Source organism: Entelurus aequoreus, linkage group LG16, assembly GCF_033978785.1.
Source record: "Entelurus aequoreus isolate RoL-2023_Sb linkage group LG16, RoL_Eaeq_v1.1, whole genome shotgun sequence".
NCBI classification, from domain to species: Eukaryota; Metazoa; Chordata; class Actinopteri; order Syngnathiformes; family Syngnathidae; genus Entelurus; species Entelurus aequoreus.
The window spans coordinates 32,450,583-32,469,645 of record NC_084746.1 but is presented as its reverse complement, the minus strand read 5'-3'; the positions used below and the strand labels follow the sequence as shown (position 1 = coordinate 32,469,645).

Sequence of the window (19,063 nt, the reverse complement as noted above, 5' to 3'; positions counted from 1 at the left end):
CCTGTGTGGAGGTGATGAGGACTCGGAGACTGCAGGCGCCCAGTGTGGGGACTGTGGGACTGTCGGGGAGGTGGGGTGGGCTAGTGGTGAAAAGGGGGGAGGGAAGACAGAGTTGAAAACATCCACGGGTCTGGTGTTTTGAAGGAGAGAGCTGCCAAGCTGCCAAGCTGCACATCTGTTTGACACCAGACTCTGCGGTATGGCTGTTAGGGGTTGTCTGTCCTCGTTCCCATCTCCTCCCTCGGTCTAGTTTGGAAAAAGAATCCCCTTGAAAGCTGCAGTTATCTTTAAAAGAAGCAAAAACTGTGTCTGTAACACTTGGAAAACATTTGCAAGTTGATCAAATGTACTTGCATAAATCAGGTGCTGCTTATGCAAATGCTGCATTCATGAAAATTAAAAAAAAAACACAAATTGCAACTTCCACTTTGCATTGTATGTAATTTGCATTTGTGAGTTGCGCTATATATTCTTACCTTTCTTATATTTATGTAAAATCAATCGTTGTATCACAGAGGCTTGAGAAACGTCTTTTTCAAACTTGCTAAGCTAACTTCAGAAAAATGTGTAGTTTTCAAAAGTAAAACACCACAAAACTACGGTAAGGACATGCACCGAGACCCAGTTCCATAAAAGCACCGGTGCCAACATATGTATTAATACCCGGACCGGAAAAAGAAGATGCTATCTGTGTTTTATTTTGGCGCTAAATTAATGAAAATGGCGATGAAAATGTACAAGTAGCATCTTGTAAGTAACAGGCTAACGTCAACCCTCATTACACCGCTGGTAGCACTAGGCTAGTTGTTGCCACAACAACACTTCCTCATTATGCACCAATAGCGGTTACAGCCAGCGATATTGCAGTACAAAACCCCGGAATTATGAGCATCGATATTACAAAAGTCGCTTTTTGCATGTTCTCGATGTTCTGTAATGCTGCAATATTTATGCCATTTCGTTGAGGACTTTATTTATTATTTGTATTACTTAGCTCTTATTTAATATGTAATCGATGTCCCAAAATTAAATAACAATACTAAGGTTTTTTTTTGTTTTTTTTGTTTTGCACAAACAAGCACAAACAAATGACATGGACATAACACACTTAAATACCATAAAAACCATATAAAACATTAATAACTTAAAAGCCGTAATGACAGACACTAAAATGTTTAAAGCACAAACGATTGAGACAAGTTTGGGGAGAATTGGACCAGGTGGGGGCATCATCTTCACCCAGGTGACTCTCAAAACGTTTATAACTTAAAAACTACAATAGTTGGATCCAAAATGTTTGCAGCACAAATTAATGGGTCAAGTTTGGGGAGATTTTGACATACTTGGAGGTCTAGTTATGATTAATAACACGTTAATTACATGTTAATAACATACAATCATAAAACGTCCATCCATCCATCCATCCATCCATCCATTTTCTACCGCTTGTCCCTTTTTGGGGTCGCGGGGGACGCTGGAGCTTATCTCAGCTGCATTCGGGCGGTAGGCGGGGTACACCCTGGACAAGTCGCCAACCATAAAACGTTAATAACCTAAAAGCTAAGATAGTTAGACCAAAAATGTTTGTAACACAAATTTAGCACAAAAAATTGCTACTTGTTTGGGGAGGTTTTGTCAATCGCAAAGTTTGTATATTAAAGCAAATTTTCCCTAAGAAACAATATAAACATGAATAATGGGTTCCAGCCTCGACTCAAGTTCAAATTTTGGTAAAAGTTGGTATGCTATACAGTACTATACATATCAAAAAAACATAAGGGTGTGATGTGACCTATATAATTTAATTTCAAACTCAAAGCAACAACTACCTGAACTGTCCTCATTTTTCAGCCGTCCTTTCAAAACGCACACACTGTCACTAGCACCGGGGTGCACTCACAGTTTGAAATCACAGAAAGTTTTAAATAAATAAATAAAAAACTGCCAAGTTGCTACCATTATTGGGAACAAAAAATTATATCTCTTTTGTTGAGAACTTTTTTTTTTTTTTTTCATTACTTTTATATATATATATATATATATATATATATATATATATATATATATATATATATATATATATATATATATATATATATATATATATATATACTGTATATATATATATATATATATATATATATATATATATATATATATATATATATATATATATATATATATACTGTATATAGATATTTGAAGTATTTCAGTTACTAGTCCGTTCAACGTCAATGTCACAAAATTAAAAAAGAATACAAAGGGTTTTTGTTTTTTTTTACAAAAATTTGTAAGGTTTAAAAAGTATTTTTTTCAAAGCACCGCCACCGCGTTTCAAGTACAGATGTTGTACTAGTATCAGTTAAAAAGTAAACAATACCCATTCCAACACAAGATGTTTTTCTGGGAGCAGCCATGTTCTTTGGGAGCGGTGCCACACTTTAAAGTAATGTTTACCATCAAAGCAAAACGTTCAGGTTTGTTGGTACCTTGTCATGGACGTCGGCCATTGTTTTTCTTCATTTTCAGCTGTAACGTTCATAGGGCCCTAGTCCTGTGCTCGTCTGAGCGTCGGCCAAGTCCTCCTCCAGAGGCCCCTGAAGCCTTTCGGGAAGACGGGACATTCCGCACGGCATAAGTCATCCTCTCCGCCCTGCCATGAGTTAATTATATGCAGGTGTTTGCCTTTCTCAGGTTTTGCTGTCGGTCCTATAAAAAAAAAAGTAAGGTTTAGTGTGGAGAAAGAAAGAAAGAAAGAAAGAAAGAAAGAAAGGGAGCATGGGGAGGAAGTGGCTGAATGTGCTGCGTGGAGCAAATGATTGCCCCCATGTAGATTCATCAGTTCTCCCGGCTGGATTAAGGAAGGGCCTTTCTAATGAAGTTCGCCCCGTCAAAATGAAGGGACTAATTCTGATTTAGCTGAGGTAATGAACTTCCCCTCTCCAAGTGAGAGCAGCACCATGGGGCGATGACAGAGCGTGCTGGCGTGGCCGTGGGATTGGAGAGTGGCGGAAAGACAAGACGGGAGAGAAACATGGCGCAAGGTAGAGAATAAGAAAAAAAAATTATGCAAAGCGCCTGTCTGCTATTTGCTGAGGTGTATTAAATTTCCAGAGCGGGCGCTTGTGTTATATAAAATTATGCAAATGTCTCGTGGCCCGCTGTGAATGGCAGCTTGCTGGTCCTGAGCATGCGTAGCTGGCCACTACACAGAGCGCGCTCAGTGGGACTCAGCTTTTCTATTAAGGAAAAACCTCTAGACACCTGATGATGAATACTCTGCCGCCAAATGTTCCCCTCTCTTTGTGTGTGTGTGTGTGTGTGTGTGTGTGTGTGTGTGTGTGTGTGTGTGTGTGTGTGTGTGTGTGTGTGTGTGTGTGTGTGTGTGTGTGTGTGTGTGTGTGTGTGTGTGTGTGTGTGTGTGTGTGTGTGTGTGTGTGTGTGTGTGTGTGTGTGTGTGTGTGTGTGCCAAAAATATGAGCGCTTTTCTAAATGACTTTGGAGAGCACGGCGTGGCGCTCGGCGGCCTGTGTCAAGCAAGGGGGAGGGGGGTGCATGGCGGTATTGGTGGTGGGGGTGGTCCCACTGCAGCAGGCTAAGGGAGTCAATTAAGGCGAGCACTGATAATTATAAGCCGGCGGAACATAGGCGCTGGCTAATTGTACAGAGTTCCGTGCGGCGAGCCCAGTCAGGGGGCCCTCTCTGCAAATGCTCCCCTTTTTGCTGATCCTTTGTGTGGACCACAGAGCCGGTAGAGCCACATACCTCAACCTGACAATGCTGCAAAAGTAGGAAAAAAGACACAAAGTGATTAACTAATCAGGCCATTCACTCTTTGGAGACCTGAAAGAGAATCTTGTAGATCCACACCTTGCTTGTCATAAAGTGTTTACTTTTGGCTTGTTTGGCTTTTCTTCCCAACGAAGAGTGGAACAAACTAATAGGCTCTGACTAATGGTGTCAGAAGTGGGATCATTTAGACCACAGGTGTCAAACTCAAGGCCCAGGGGCCAGATGTGGCCCGCCACTTCAATTTATTTAGCCCTCGGAAGCCTGGAAATAATATGTATCAATAAAGTACTGTAACTTTTCTTATTAAATGTATTATTTCTTCCTAAAAAAATGTACCCCGTGTAATCAGAAATTATGTTAACTTAAATATTGTCTAATTTTGCTAAAATATATTGTCAAACATTCAAAAAAATATTTTTAAATAGAAATAAATACTAATAATAAGTTATCCATCAAATTGTGCAATGTAAAAGTAGCAATAGATTTAATGGTAAAATTGTGAAATTTACTGTGGTTTTTACAGCATTTTTCTCTAAATGACAAAAACAGTACTATTTTTACTGTAATGAACTGTGGTGCCGTTTTGGCATTTACAGTAATACATCGAAAAAATCCAAAGTTGTTGATTTGCGGTAAAAAACAAACTGGCAGCTCAGGTGCCAACATTTTACTGTAAAATTGCAGTTATAAAAAGTAATGTAAATTTTAGAGTACAATTCTGGCAACTGAGCTGCCTTTTTTTACCATAAAAACAGCAGTACTGTTTTTCCATTTACAGTAATATACATTAAATTTGGAGGTGAAATTATTGCAACTTACTATTTTTTTTTTACATTGTAGTTTTTAAAAAATCCACCAATAAAATGCATTAAAAAATTGTGTATTATGCAACCATAACTGCGATATGGCCCTCAGTGAAAACAACTTTGACACCTCTGATTTAGACTAAGGCGGTCAAGGCAGGTGTGCAATGGAGTCGCAACATACCGTAGGTCAAACGTGATTGGGATGAGTATTTATACATATTGTTAAGAGTATTTATACATATTGTTTAATGACAATTGCTGTCAGAAGTTGGATTGTTTTATGCTATTACTCTTGGGGCCCAATCTACTAAAGGTGTGTGCGTATTAAAACTTGATAGTGCTCGCAAAGCTCATCTACTCAGCTCGTGTGCTGAGGATTGTGTCTCTTAAATGAGCAAAATAGAGAGCGTAATCCATCTGTCTTCATGTATTCACAGAATATATGCTGATTACCAGAACGCCCGCAAGACTCAGAGATGCAAATATAATCATTCAGATGGGATTTATTAAGACTGCAACTGTTATGCGACCACTGTTTTGCATGCACAGTATATTTAGCACATTTTGAAAGTGCGTGCAAACTGGCAGTCACACACAAATAAGGCGAACGCGGGGCAAAGACAGATGTTGGACAAAAGGAGAATCCTCCTTCGTGTTGTATGGCAACATAATTGACATATTGTCTATTCAGCAATATCCTTCTACAATTTTATAGTTGCTGGATGACTTAAGGGGCTGATTAAAATGCTTTGTTTTGGTGTCGGCTGGCATTTTGTTTCCATTTTTGACATACAGTACAGGCCAAAAGTTTGGACACACCTTCTCATTCGATGTGTTTTCTTTATTTTCATGACTATTTACATTGTAGATTGTCACTGAAGGTATCAAAACTATGAATGAACACATGTGGAGTTATGTACTTAACAAAAAAAGGTGAAATAACTGAAAACATGTTTTATATTCTAGTTTCTTCAAAATAGCCACCCTTTGATTACTTTTTCGCACACTCTTTGCATTCTCTCGATGAGCTTCAAGCACACCTGTGAAGTGAAAACCATTTCAGGTGACTACCTGTTGAAGCTTATCGAGAGAATGCCAAGAGTGTGCAAAGCAGTAGTCAGGGCAAAGCTGTGGCTATTTTGAATTTTTTTTTAATATAAAACATGTTTTCAGTTATTTCACCTTTTTTTGTTAAGTACATAACTCCACATGTGTTCATTCATAGTTTTGATGTCTTCAGTGACAATCTACAATGTAAATAGTCATGAAAATAAAGAAAACGCATTTAATGAGAAGTTGTGTCCAAACTTGTGGCCTGTATGATATATGATTGTGAAAAATATAGCTCCATTTTTACTATATAGCCATATGAAAAAACTTCTTGCAACATGCGTTTTTAATGCATTCTTTTCTGGATCAATCCATACGCACCATCACAACACCGCCGCCTTCCAGAGTGCACCTTTGGCAAGATGGAAATAGGTTATGTTGTCTAAATAGCATATCCACAGTATGTCTCCCAGATTTGATGGTGTGTGCTGCATATTCTACGACATAAGGAAACCGTACAAGTTGGACCGAAAGATGTCATGAATATAAGGGGGAATTTCCGTATTTTTCAGACTATAAGGCGCGGTTAAAATCGTTTCATTTTCTCAAAACCCGACAGTGCGCCTTATAACCCGGTGCACCTAATGTAGGGAATAATTTTGGTTGTGCTTACTGACCTCGAATCTATTTTATTTGGTACATGGTGAAATAATAAGTGTGACAAGTAGATGGCAGTCACACATAATAAATATGTGTAAACTGCAATATGACTCAAGTAAACAACACCAACATTTTATTACACACAGCGCTCAAAAATCGATCAAAATGTTTTTGTACAACTTTTGTAAGCTATGAAGCCGCACCGCCTGATGGATTGTACTGTGCATCAACATACGAGTATTATTATGGTGTGTGTATAAGGTAAGACATATTATCTGGCGTTTTGTTTCACAATATAATGCAAAAGAGGCTTTTCTCACCTTCTGGTACCTGCTGATCTGTATTTGAGATCTGCATAAGTCCTGAAAATGTGCGCACGTCCGCCTTTGTAGTCCGTGCCGACACCGTAGTCGATAAGCTTCTTCTTTTTCTCTATCTTCTTGTTATGGGACATTCATCCTGCGCTGTTGCCATTTCTAATATAAAGTAGTGTAAAGTTCTTACTTATATCTGCCAGTAAACTCGCCATTAAAGCACTAAAACATACCGGTGTAGTGAGTTCACATTATTCACCCCAGGAACTTCAGTTATTAGAGAGTTACGATCGGACAGTTTTTCACGGGACACATTTTTGGTGTTGTTGTTTCCGGATGAGGAGATGCTGCTCCGTTATTGATTTAACTAAAGTCTGAATGTCATTAAAACCGTTAGCTCCATCTTTTGACACTGATGGGTCTGGTTAGCACCGTGCATGGCAGCTCCCGCCATTAGTGTGTGAATGTGTGTGTGTGAATGGGTGAATGTGGAAAATAGTGTCAAAGCGCTTTGAGTTCCTTAAAAAGGTAGAAAAGTGCTATACAAATATGACCCATTTACCATTTACCATTACTTCTTCCACTCCCGTCCTTGCACACTACACTGCTACAACAAAGATGATGGAGAAAAGACGCTGTCGAAGGTGAGCCACGTAAATAAGACCGCCCCCAAAATGGTCCATCCTGAAGCGACTGTCAGAAAGCGGCTTGAAGATGATCTGTAAAACATAATCTATGCAACATTTTGATTAAAGAACCACCATCACATGTTATGCAGACCACAAGATAGTGTTTTACATTTAGAAGAAAAAAAAATAATAATGTGACTCCTTTAATGCGCCCTATAATCCGGTGCGCCTTTTGTATGAAAATAGAACTGACTATACCCGCTCATCAGCAGTGCGCCTTATAATCCGGTGCGCCCTATGGTCCGGAAAATACGGTATTAGGAATATTTACATATTCATTTAGATAAGAGGTCTGCACTACTTTTGCACTTGTTTTCAATTACTCACACATTCTTAGTAGATCACCTGCAACACGCCCACCAATAAAATACAGTTTGATAGTGTGCACAGGCTGTTTAGAGCTTGGTAATTGGATTTTAGTAAATCAGGCCCTATGTGTTCAGTTGACATATAATTCAAGCCAGTAGTCCTACATTTAAAATGGATTTATTCAGTGGGTATGTATGTGCTTCTGTTTTTGTCCCCTACACTCCAAAAGGTGTTCCAGCGGACTAAAATCTTTTGTAAAGTCCATTCAGGCGTTACGCATGTTTATGTCGATAGAGAAAATCTGTCATCTCGGGCTTGGTCTCGTAGCTGGGGGAACGCTATGGGCTGGTGAACCGAGGTGAGCCGATCCTAGCAGGAGCCCGGCTTTGCTCTGATTAGCACCTACAACGCGCCGCCATGTATCAGAGCTGACATTCACCCGGAGACGTGTTACCCCTGAATTCTTTGCTCCGGCTGTGCGAGGGTGTCATCCTCCCCCCTCTCGAGAACACGGCGTCAGGCACGTGATCAACCTGACATGATCCTTGCTCAGAAGGAGACACCTCGCTACTTCTTCATGCACACTAAAGATTTCTTTTACATGCCCACTTCCCCACCGGCAGAAACAGTGGAGCTTCCACTCCATTTTAATGGCTTTGATTTCCTGTTCTATTTGTGTGAGACATTCATTCATTGATGAAATGAAAGAAAACTTCAAGGCACCACGGTTTAATCTTCTACTTTCATTCCAATATTTTGCACATGACTCCCTCTGTCCTCCCCTCACTGTGCTGGGAGGAAATACATATTAGCAATGTTCCCCACCGGCACCGGTTCTCCAATCAGCTTTGGTCCCGAGGGGGTCCATCCCTTTGCGCTCCCACCCACCATCTTCCTTCCCCCCTATCCGCCGCATTCCCTCAGCCTTAATGGGCCTTGCAGTACTTCAGAAATGAGTTTGTTTCTATGAGCGGTGTTTTCTACCTCAAGAGAGCACATCACACAGAGGTGGAGTCAATTTGTATTCACCCATAATTCCCTGGGCCTTAATCACTCTGATTTTCCCCCCATTATCTGTTAATGGATAGTTCCCGCAGAGAGAAGAGAGAAGTAAACCCACCTACTGTTTACAGGCCTAAAGCTGTCGACTGTGCTACCATTCAATCCCGTAGAGGCTTGCACATAGTGCACAGAAACCAAATCTTCCAGCCTTATTAACCGAGAACTCCTATATCAGCAAGGAAATTATGAGACAGATGGTAGAACGGAAAGTAATCTCTAACTAAAGGTGGAATTGCTCATAAACAGGATGGCCGGGAAAGGTCGGGTGTTTCGGAATCGCATTGACCTGTTTTGTTGGATCGAACCACTTTTAATTTCTTGGGTGCCCCCACAACAACCCACTGCTGCCTACTAAATAGTCCCAACTTTCCCGCTCCCTTGTTTACTCATTACTTGCAGCAAAGGAGTGCCTTGATTGATGTCCTTAATATAATTTGGCTGAGCTGCCTTGGCCACATGAGCAAAGCGAACATCAGAGAATCACCCGGCAGAGATTAGCATAAATCTATTAGTTTCTTGACTCCTAAAGCCAAATGCTTCAAGCCATTCCGACATTAAAACTCAAGATGACACGTTGGGAGGGTGAAAGGGTTGAAATGGACTTTGGAGAATGTGAGTCAACCAATCCATTAATAGTAGAAAGTGTGAGGAAGTAAGAGGAAAGAAATGAAAAGTAGAATAGTGATTGCTTGTTAAGAATGTCAAGAAAGCTTCCTTTTGATAAAACTGCCACCATGGCTGCATGAATGTGACTTCCCATGTTAAGAAACTCATTTTGATGACATTTAAAGCCAAACTAAACATAAAACTGTCCCCTCGTTAAGTTAGTGTTTAAACATTTGTTGGGATTAGGGTTTCGGAAGAATCGTAAGGTTTGGGTTTTTGATTGTAAGGTCTGCGTTTTGTTTAGCAGGCTTAGCTTTTGGGGTTTGGGTTTAGATTTTTTTGATTTGGGTTTTAGAATTGAGTTTTAGTTAGGGATGATCATAGTTTGGGCAGTGGTGTGTCGTTAGGGCCAGCAAGACATTCTCTGCTGGCCAAACATAACTAGAAATCATGATCATACTTAAAGATAAAAGTTATTTTTTATTTACTTTCCCTAATTATCTAAAAGTATTCATATTCTCTTCATGTCATATTATGCTCCTTCCAATGCTGCTGTTTTTAGTTTAGAGTTTGTATCCAATCAGAATTCAGCTAGTTTATGTTGCCATGCTGTACGAAATCTGCCCAGAGCCTTCAGAATCAACAATGCGGGTGTCTGTGCACTGTAAGGAACGGACACATAGAAGTGATAGACAATTGCGATAGCCAATTAGATCACGAGTTGTTGATCAGAATCAGAATCAGAATAGTTTTTATTGCCATTGTTTGAGAACGGGTTCACAAACTAGGATTTTTTTTTAGGAGTTAGGAGTTTAGGAATTTTAGGAGTCCCAAGTGAGTGGGATTAGATGCCCAGTAGTGTGCAAGTGTGTTTTTGTATAGTATCTCCAGCCGTGTCCATGTGGTGACATAAATTACGGTATTTTGAGAGATGAAGTTGGACTAAGTAGGACATCATTGAAGGCCTCGATGAGAAACGCACGGCCCGCCACTGAGTTTGGGGTTATATATGGCTTAATTTTGGTCAGCAGTTTTAATGTTGGGGTTTCATGCAGGATTAGGTTGTTACAGTTGGAGTTTGGTATTGTATTTCTTGGTTAAGGTGTGAGTGTTAATTTTAGGATTTTGATTAAGGTCTTAAATAATACAATTTTAGTGATAGTTAAGGTATAGGTTTGAAAGTAAGGGCTTTGGCTAAGGTGTTAGTGTTTTGGGTAATGCGCTATGTTTGAATTAGGGTTTTGGTTAGAATATAGGGTTTGGGTGAGGGTGTTGGGACTAGGTTTGATTAGGGTAGTTGGCTTAGGTAGGGTTGTAGAGTTTGTGGAGATTTTAGTGTTAGGGTTTTAGTTTAGGTCTTTGAATATAGGATTAAATAGGGGTTATGGTACAGGTTTGGATTAGAATTTGTGAGTTATGGCTTTGGTAGGGTGTTTGGGAATTGTAAGTTTTGGGGTTTTGATTTTAAGGTCTGGGTTTTGTTTAGGCTAGCTTTTGGGGTTTGGGTTTAGATTTATTGATTTGGGTTTTATAATTGAGTTTTAGTTAGGGATGATCATAGTTTGGGGTTTTGGGTTGGGAGTTATGCTTGGCTTAGTTTTGGTCAGCAGTTTTAATGTTTAGGTTTCATGCAGGATTAGGTTGTTACAGTTGGACTTTGGGGGTGTATTTCATGGTTAAGTTGGGAGTGTTAATTTTAGGATTTTGATTAAGGTCTTAAAGAATACAATTTTAGTGAGGGTTAAGGTACTGGTTTGAAAGTCAGGGCTTTGGCTGAGATGTTAGAGTTTTGGTTAGCGATTTTAGTTGTCAGTTGGGGTTTTGGCTAGTGCGCTATGTTTGGATTAGGGTTTTGGTTAGAATACTTAGGCTTTGGGTGAGGATGTTAGGGTTGGGTTTGATTAGGGAAGTTGGCTTGGGTAGGGTTGTAGAGTGTGTGCAGATAGTAGGGTTAGGGTTTTAGTTTAGGGTTAAAATAGGTGTTATGATACAGGTTTGGGTTAGAATTTGTGAGTTACGGCTTTGGTAGGGTGTTTGGGTTAGCAAGGTAGGGTTACCCTTCTTATTTTATAGTACAATTCTAAGAGTTTGAACCTTGTCCAGATGGTTTTGCAACATTTCAAGCAGCACTCTGACAAATATAGCGTCATTATAGGTCACTTTCAAACTGCTTCTCCGCAGAATTACCTCAGTCGAGTAGAGGCGGACTGATGTGCGTTGTTGGAACGAGTCTTTAATTAATACGCGCTGCATGAACATGTACTAATTATTAACTGGAACATCATTAGTTACTTTAGTCTTCTTTACTCACTGTCAGTTGATCCACTCCCAAGAAAAATCAGAGGAGTCTATTTAGAGTTCACACACTTAACTCACTTCTAAAATGCCAGCAACTGTGTTCTGTTACGTAAAAGTTTTTTGTTTTTTTACTAAACCATGCAATCCAAAAAGTGGAGAGCTTCAGCTCCCCAAACAACCTTCAACAGCACATGAACTTCAGCCTGGATACTAAAAAAGTAAACAGCAAGGAGAAATAAAGACCATTCTTTCTATTTCCTCTGCCACGCCTCATGGGAGGGATATTAGGCGTTTGTGTTTTAAGGAGCTGTGAAATACATAAAGCATGAACCCCAGGAAGGCGAGGCCCTGTGGATATGTAGATGGGCTTACTTTGCTGGTGTCAGAGATGCTTAGAGGGAGCACGCACAGGAACAGTCTTCATCTGAAGGATTTGCGTAGCTGTGCGCGGGGGGAAAGGGTGGTGGCAGCCCACAACACTCCTGAGACACTGAAACAGATATGAGGAGGAGGGAGAGTGGAATATGTTTGACGGACCCCTGTGGACTTGTGTCTTTATACTGAGCTTGTGCTTAGTGCTAAAAAAGGCGTGGTCAGGGGGCCTGCACAGAACTAGGAGTAATAATAATAATAATGGATTAGAATTATATAGCGCTTGAGTAACCACCATGTAGGGATGTAATGATAAACGGTACTAATGATAACCGCGGTAATAGTCCCCACGGTTAGTATACCATTTTAAATCAAAATTATCGAAAAACTGTGATCGATAGTGCTACCTCGACAGCTTAAATGCTAACATGACACAACAAGAACATTCAAGAGTTGTTGTTTTTTTGGGGGGGGGGTTTCTATTAATCTTCATGTGTCTTACTTGTATTTTATCATTTATCTCTAGTCATGGTTCTTACAATTTTACAAGTTTTATTATCTTTATTTTCCAACGTTCCTCAGACGAGCCATCTGCCTCAGGGGTTATCGGCCGTGCTTGTGGGGGCGCTTTTGTGTCAGTGTCCTGGTGGCCATGGTCTGATGACCTCATGGTGCAGATGGCTCCTGTAATAGTGTTTACTCACATGTCCCCTCTGTACTCAGCCATGCAATCATCTGTTCATATATTGTTGCATATGTGTGTAAGTTGAGTGTGTGTGTGTGTGTGCATGTGTGTGTGTGTGTGTGTGTGTGTGTGTGTGTGTGTGTGTGTGTGTGTGTGTGTGTGTGTGTGTGTGTGTGTGTGTGTGTGTGTGTGTGTGTGTGGGTGTGTGTGTGTGTGTGTGGGTGTGTGTGTGTGATAATGGGGGATATGGGTCACCGGGGTATTGTTTTTAACTTTGTAAAGCACTTTGTGTTGCATTTCTTTTATGTATGATTGATTAAAATCTTTCCCCATTAAGAAACAACATACCCCAACGTAAATGTATATAAATACATTATTGTATTGAATATACAAGCTGTACTCTGTTTTTACGGTGCGTTCAAGGACCGCTGAACAGAGTAGGAGACTACCCGCCAGAACACTCTTATATCTTATATAGTAATGTTAGACATGAAACTATATTTATTTGTTTTACGTCACAATTACCTAACCTGTTTTACCTGTTTTAGACTTAGACTTAGACAAACTTTATTGATCCACAAGGGAAATTGTTCCACACAGTAGTTCAGTTACAAAGGTTGGAAAGGGTAAGGATGGAAAGGATCATACACACAAGGGCACAAAAAGAGGGCGAAAACAAAAGGTATAAAGTAGACTAAAAATGTACCATAGAAGCAATATAAAATATAACATATATGTAATATTTACATATTATATATACAGTATATAATATATACTGATATATTATTATTATATTATTATATAATATATACAATATATAACAAATCCCAATTACCATGTACAATATCACAGTATATGTAACCGCTGCAGCAAAAAAAAAGGGCAGCATAAAATAAAGAGTAGATCCAGCAGAAAATATACATAAAATAAAATAAAGAAATGTAATCTACACATGTAGGAGCCCCGGGGTACACAGACTCCCTACGTTTTTCCCACAAAAAAATGGCGCACTCTTGCAACTTTCGCCTGGATGCACCTGCTCACCAACACACCAAATTCACAGGTCTGTCAGGCAGGTGCAGCGTTTTCTGCATAATGAAGCAGGTCAGGCAGGTCCGAGGGGAACGCGTTGTGCGCCGGGGTCAAGTGAGGGCTGCGCATATGGCGGCAGCATAGATGAGTGAACCCTACAGCATGCTTGACCTCGGTGTACTCCCCAACACACACAAGCCAAGTGAATGATGATCAAAGAGGTCAAACGTGCTCGTGATGACTGACTGGATGAGCTTGCTATCTCCTCCCCATCACCACTAAATCCCCCCCGCACCCCTTTGGCTGATGCCGGCTGCTCCACTCAGACCTATATTTAGGCTGCAGAGTAGCTCATCTGTCAAATGCGCAGGGCTGCAGAAAACACCACTTTTACCATTTTAAACTGTGATTGGCCTTCTGAACCTTTTTCAGGAGGGCTTAGCTTCTTGTGTCATGCTGCACACGCCATCCTATAATTAAATGAAAACATAATGTCGCTCGTCTGGTAATGTTACAAGTAGAAGATGCTTCACTTACACATCGGCTGCTCGTAGAGGGATGGAGAAACAATCTTGTTCAAAATTTCTTATGTCGTAATTTTCTGCTTTTTTGTTAACACTGCATGATTGTAAGCCTTTTTTTTCATTTCTTGGTGAATAGAACATAATTAGCTTTTTCTTCATTTAAGTGTATGAAGCATGATAGTTAGCCTTTTTTGACTTGGTAAAATATTTTAATACAGATTCCTTAATTTATTAATTATTAATAGACTTTTAAATCTGCTTAACAAAATGCAAGGATGTAGTTGATTTATTTTGGTTTTAATGATTGTTTTTTTTAAGTATTTATAAAGGAACAACATTTTAAATAATTACCGTATTTTTCGGACTCTAAGGCGCACTTAAAATGCTTTCCTTTTCTCAAAAATCTACATTGCACCTTATAACCCGGTGCGCCTAATGTACGGAATAATTCTGGTTGTGCCTACTGACCTTGAAGCAATTTTATTTGGTACATGGTGTAATAATAAGTGTGACCAGTACATGGTAGTCCCACATAAGAGATACGTGTGGACTGCAATATGACGCCAGTAAACAACACCAAAACTTTAAATGTTCCCTTGAAAATAAAGAACATTACACACAGCACTCAAAGATCTTTCAAAATGTTTTAGTATGACTTTGAAGACGCACCGCTTGATGGATTGTCGTCAGCCCATTACGGCTACTGTAGTCAGAGATACAAGTATTACTATGGTGTGTGTATAAGGACCGCAAAATGGCACACATTAGCTGACATATTATCTGGCGTTTTGTTTCACAATATTATGCAACTTTTCTTACCTTCTGGTACCTGCTGATGAGTATTTGAGATCTGCATAAGTCCTGAATATTTGCGCACTTCCGCCACTGTAGTCCGTGCCGGTGCCTTAGTCGATAAGCTTCTTCTTTTTCACTATCTTCTTGTTATGAGGCATTCACACTCTGCTGTTGCCATATATAATATAAAGTAGTGTAAAGTTCTAACTTATATCTCGCTATGGAAGCGCTAAAAACTACCAGTGTTGTGGGTTTACATAATTTACCCACGGAACTTTAGTTATTAGAGAATTCCGGTTGGACGGTTTTTCACGGGACACATTTCCGGCGTTGTTGCACTAGTGAGCCACGGATGAGGAGATGCTGCTCCGTTGTTGATTTAAGTGAAGTCTGAATGTCAATAAAACAGTTAGGTCCATCTTTTGACACTTCTTCCACTCCCGTCCTTGCACGCTACACCGCTACAACAAAGATGACGGGGAGAAGACGCTGTCGAAGGTGAGCCACGTAAATAAGACCACCAACAAAACGGCGCATCCTGAAGCGACTGTCAGAAAGCGACTTGAAGATGATCTTTAAAACATAATCTATGCAACATTTTGACCAAAGAACCACCATCACATGTTATGTAGACCACAAGGAAGTGTTTTAAATTCAGAAAATAATCATAATATGACCCCTTTAATGTGCCTTATAATACGATGCGCCTTTTGTATGAAAAAAGACCTGACTCGACCCGCTCATTCGCAGTGTGCCTTATAATCTGTACTGCAAAATCCAAATTTGAATGACAATAAAAGGAAGTCTACATCTAAATGTAATAATCTGGTGCACCCTATGGTCCAGAAAATATGGTCATCATTTAATTCTGTTTTTTTAAATAAGTTTAATGTAACATTTTAAATGACATTTTACATATACATACATATCTATTGTATGCCTAAATGAGGTCGTCAAGATCAATACATTACGTTAAAAAAATAGAAATTGGTGTTTTTTCTGTTTAATAAATGTATTCAGATTTGCAGGACTGTTCATGTATTTCTTCCTCCACAACCTTATAAAAATGTATGGGAATATTATCAATATTTTTTAATAGGAGAAAACATAGTTCTATCTCATATTGAAATTAATAAGATACAGAAAACCCATCCATTTTCTACCGCTTGCCATATAGATTTCCATGAGGAAATGAAGGTGTCTGTAGCAGCAACGGAAAAGGAAGACAATTAAACAATGAGTTGAAATGGAATACAATTTTAAAAATGTATAGATGCTAAAATATACAATGTATGGCAGCTAGTTGGTTGTTGTGATACACACAATTTTACATGCAAGAGTGAAAGTGTCCATATTGCACAGAAGTCATTTGCAATTTCAATAATAAATTGTTATTTTTTAATGTCAGAATGTTATCTGGATGTTCTGAAATTCTGTTTCCATGCCAGTGTTTTAATGAGTTGTGCCTTGAGGAGTTATATTGCCATAGTTGTTGTGATCATTGTGCTTCTATAGACAGCAAAATCCTTCAACAGCGCCTCTGCTGGTTGAGGGCGAGTAGTGCACTGATCTGCATACACAGTTGTAGTAGCTACGTCTCTGGTATGAAGGTGAATGGGTTGGTGTCCAGACCTTGGATAAACCCTCCAGATGAGTCCCTGGTGTATCCATCCTTCTTCTAGCAGGAGCTGACCGGACGTCTGGCTCTGCAGGAGTTTAATAGAGAACTGGTTTGGCCACACAGCAGACTAGAGGGGCCTTTTATTGACATTCTGGAGATGGGTAGTTCTGCAGACTTCTTACTCAGCAAGATTTTGTGTGTGTGCTTGAAAATGAATGTGCCAAGTTCTCAGTCTAAATGATTTAAACCAAGTGGCCGATTTATGTGCTTTAATGTTGCAAAGCATAGAGGATAAATGGGTGAAGGCGGGGGGGCTTTTTCGCATTAAGATGTCGTCCAAGTTGTAACGCAGGGATGATTTAACACACCAGCTATATGGCGTTATTTGGTAGGATTTTTTATTTTGTAAATGCATTTTGTAATTCAGCATTCATCTGGTTTACTACTTTATTGTAATATCAATATTATTCTAATAATTATTAGAATACATTAACAACCATTTCACTTTTTGAACAATTTTGTGTTTTCGTCATTGTGTTTTATTTTCAAACCATTCTATTTCATCAGATTATAGTGAATGTTTCCTTCTTTTGTTCTTGATGTTTCCTTCTTTTGTTCTTGATGTTTCCTTCTTTTGTTCTTGATGTTTCCTTCTTGTGTTCTTGATGTTTCCTTCTTGTGTTCTTGATTTTTCCTTCTTGTGTTCTCGATATTTCCTTCTTGTGTTCTCGATGTTTCCTTCTTGTGTTCTCGATGTTTCCTTCTTTTTGTTTTAACTGTTTCCTTCTTTTGTGTTCTCAATGTTTCCTTCTTTTGTGTTCTAAATGATTCCTTCTTGGGTTCTCTATGTTTTCCTTTTGTGTTCTAAATGTTTCCTTCTTTTGTGTTCTGTTTCCTTCTTTTGTGTTCTGGATGTTTTCTTCTTGTGTTCTCGATGTTTCCTTCTTGTGTTCTCGATATTTCCTTCTTGTGTTCTCGATGTTTCCTTCTTGTGTTCTCGATGTTTCCTTCTTGTGTTCTCGATGTTTCCTTCTTTTTGTTTTAACTGTTTCCTTCTTTTGTGTTCTCAATGTTTCCTTCTTTTGTGTTCTAAATGATTCCTTCTTGGGTTCTCTATGTTTTCCTTTTGTGTTCTAAATGTTTCCTTCTTTTGTGTTCTGTTTCCTTCTTTTGTGTTCTGGATGTTTTCTTCTTGTGTTCTCGATGTTTCCTTTTTGTGTTCTCGAGGTTTCCTTCTTTTGTATTCTAAATGTTTCCTTCTTTTTTGTTCTCGATGTTTCCTTCTTCTGTTCTCTGTTTCCTTCTTGTGTTCTCGATGTTTCCTTCTTGTGTTCTTCATGTTTCCTTCTTTTGTGTTGTTGATGTTTCCTTCTTGTGTTCTCGATGTTTCTTTCTTGTGTTCTCCATGTTCCCTTCTTTTGTGTTCTCGATGTTTCCTTCTTTTGTTTTCTAAATTTTTCCTTCTTTTGTGTTCTAAATGTTCCTTCTTTTGTGTTCTCGATGTTTCGGTCTTGTGTTCTCAATATTTCCTTCTTGTGTCCTCAATGTTTCATTCTTGTGTTCTCAATGTTTCCTTCTTGTGTTCTCGATGTTCCCTTCTTTTGTGTTCTAAATGTTTCCTTCTTTTGTGTTCTCGAAATTTCCTTCTTGTGTTCTTGATGTTTTCTTCTTGTGTTCTCGATGTTTCCTTCTTTTGTGTTCTTGATGTTTCCTTTTTTTTGTTCTCGATATTTCCTTCTTGTGTTCTTGATGTTTCCTTCTTGTGTTCTCGATGTTTCCTTCTTGTGTTCTCAATGTTTCCTTCTTTTGTGTTCTCGATGTTTCCTTCTTGTGTTCTTGATGTTTCCTATTTTGTCATTATTTCTAGTCGCTTGACTGCCATCAGTCAATGTTGACACCCACATGAACAAATATGGCCCAATAAAATTGAAGTTAAAATCACAAATATGTATGTGGAAGTTTGCATAGACTAGATTCAAATAGGTAAAAAAAAAACAGGTTGTGTATTGTGTTGTTTATTCATAGAACTTGTTTTTCTGTCTTTTTTGTTTTACAGAGGAGGGTTTGAACCACGAGTGCAAACTGTGCAGTCAGTCCTTCGACTCGCCGGCCAAGCTTCAATGTCACCTTATCGAGCACAGCTTTGAGGGTATGGGCGGAACCTTCAAGTGTCCCGTCTGCTTCACAGGTAAGTGTATATTCTACTTCCACTCCATTTCTTCATTAGAAATAATAGGAATGAACATTTCAATAAATCAATGGATTAGTTTTTAGGGGACGCTACAGGTCATCTCTATGTTGATTTTAGATACCATCATTTTCCACCAGCATGTTTTCAATGATTTCAATTGTTTAATCAAATAGCATTAGCAGTGTACTACCTAAGTAAACCTGAGTAAACTCACTCTATTCACTGTCTATCAGCGTGTATGTAGAGTTGCAGTCAAG

General features: G+C 39.1%; 1 protein-coding gene across 5 annotated transcripts in view; it reads left to right on the top strand.

Moving 5' to 3' along the window:
• The window catches only part of LOC133630853 (zinc finger protein 521-like), a 289,433-nt gene that overhangs the window by 207,446 nt on the left and 62,924 nt on the right, over positions 1 to 19,063 (top strand). For all 5 annotated transcript variants that reach the window (XM_062022664.1, XM_062022661.1, XM_062022663.1 and 2 more), the window contains one exon: positions 18,672 to 18,803. In XM_062022664.1, coding sequence (XP_061878648.1) covers positions 18,672 to 18,803 — 132 coding nt within the window. The remainder of the gene's footprint in view (positions 1 to 18,671; positions 18,804 to 19,063) is intronic.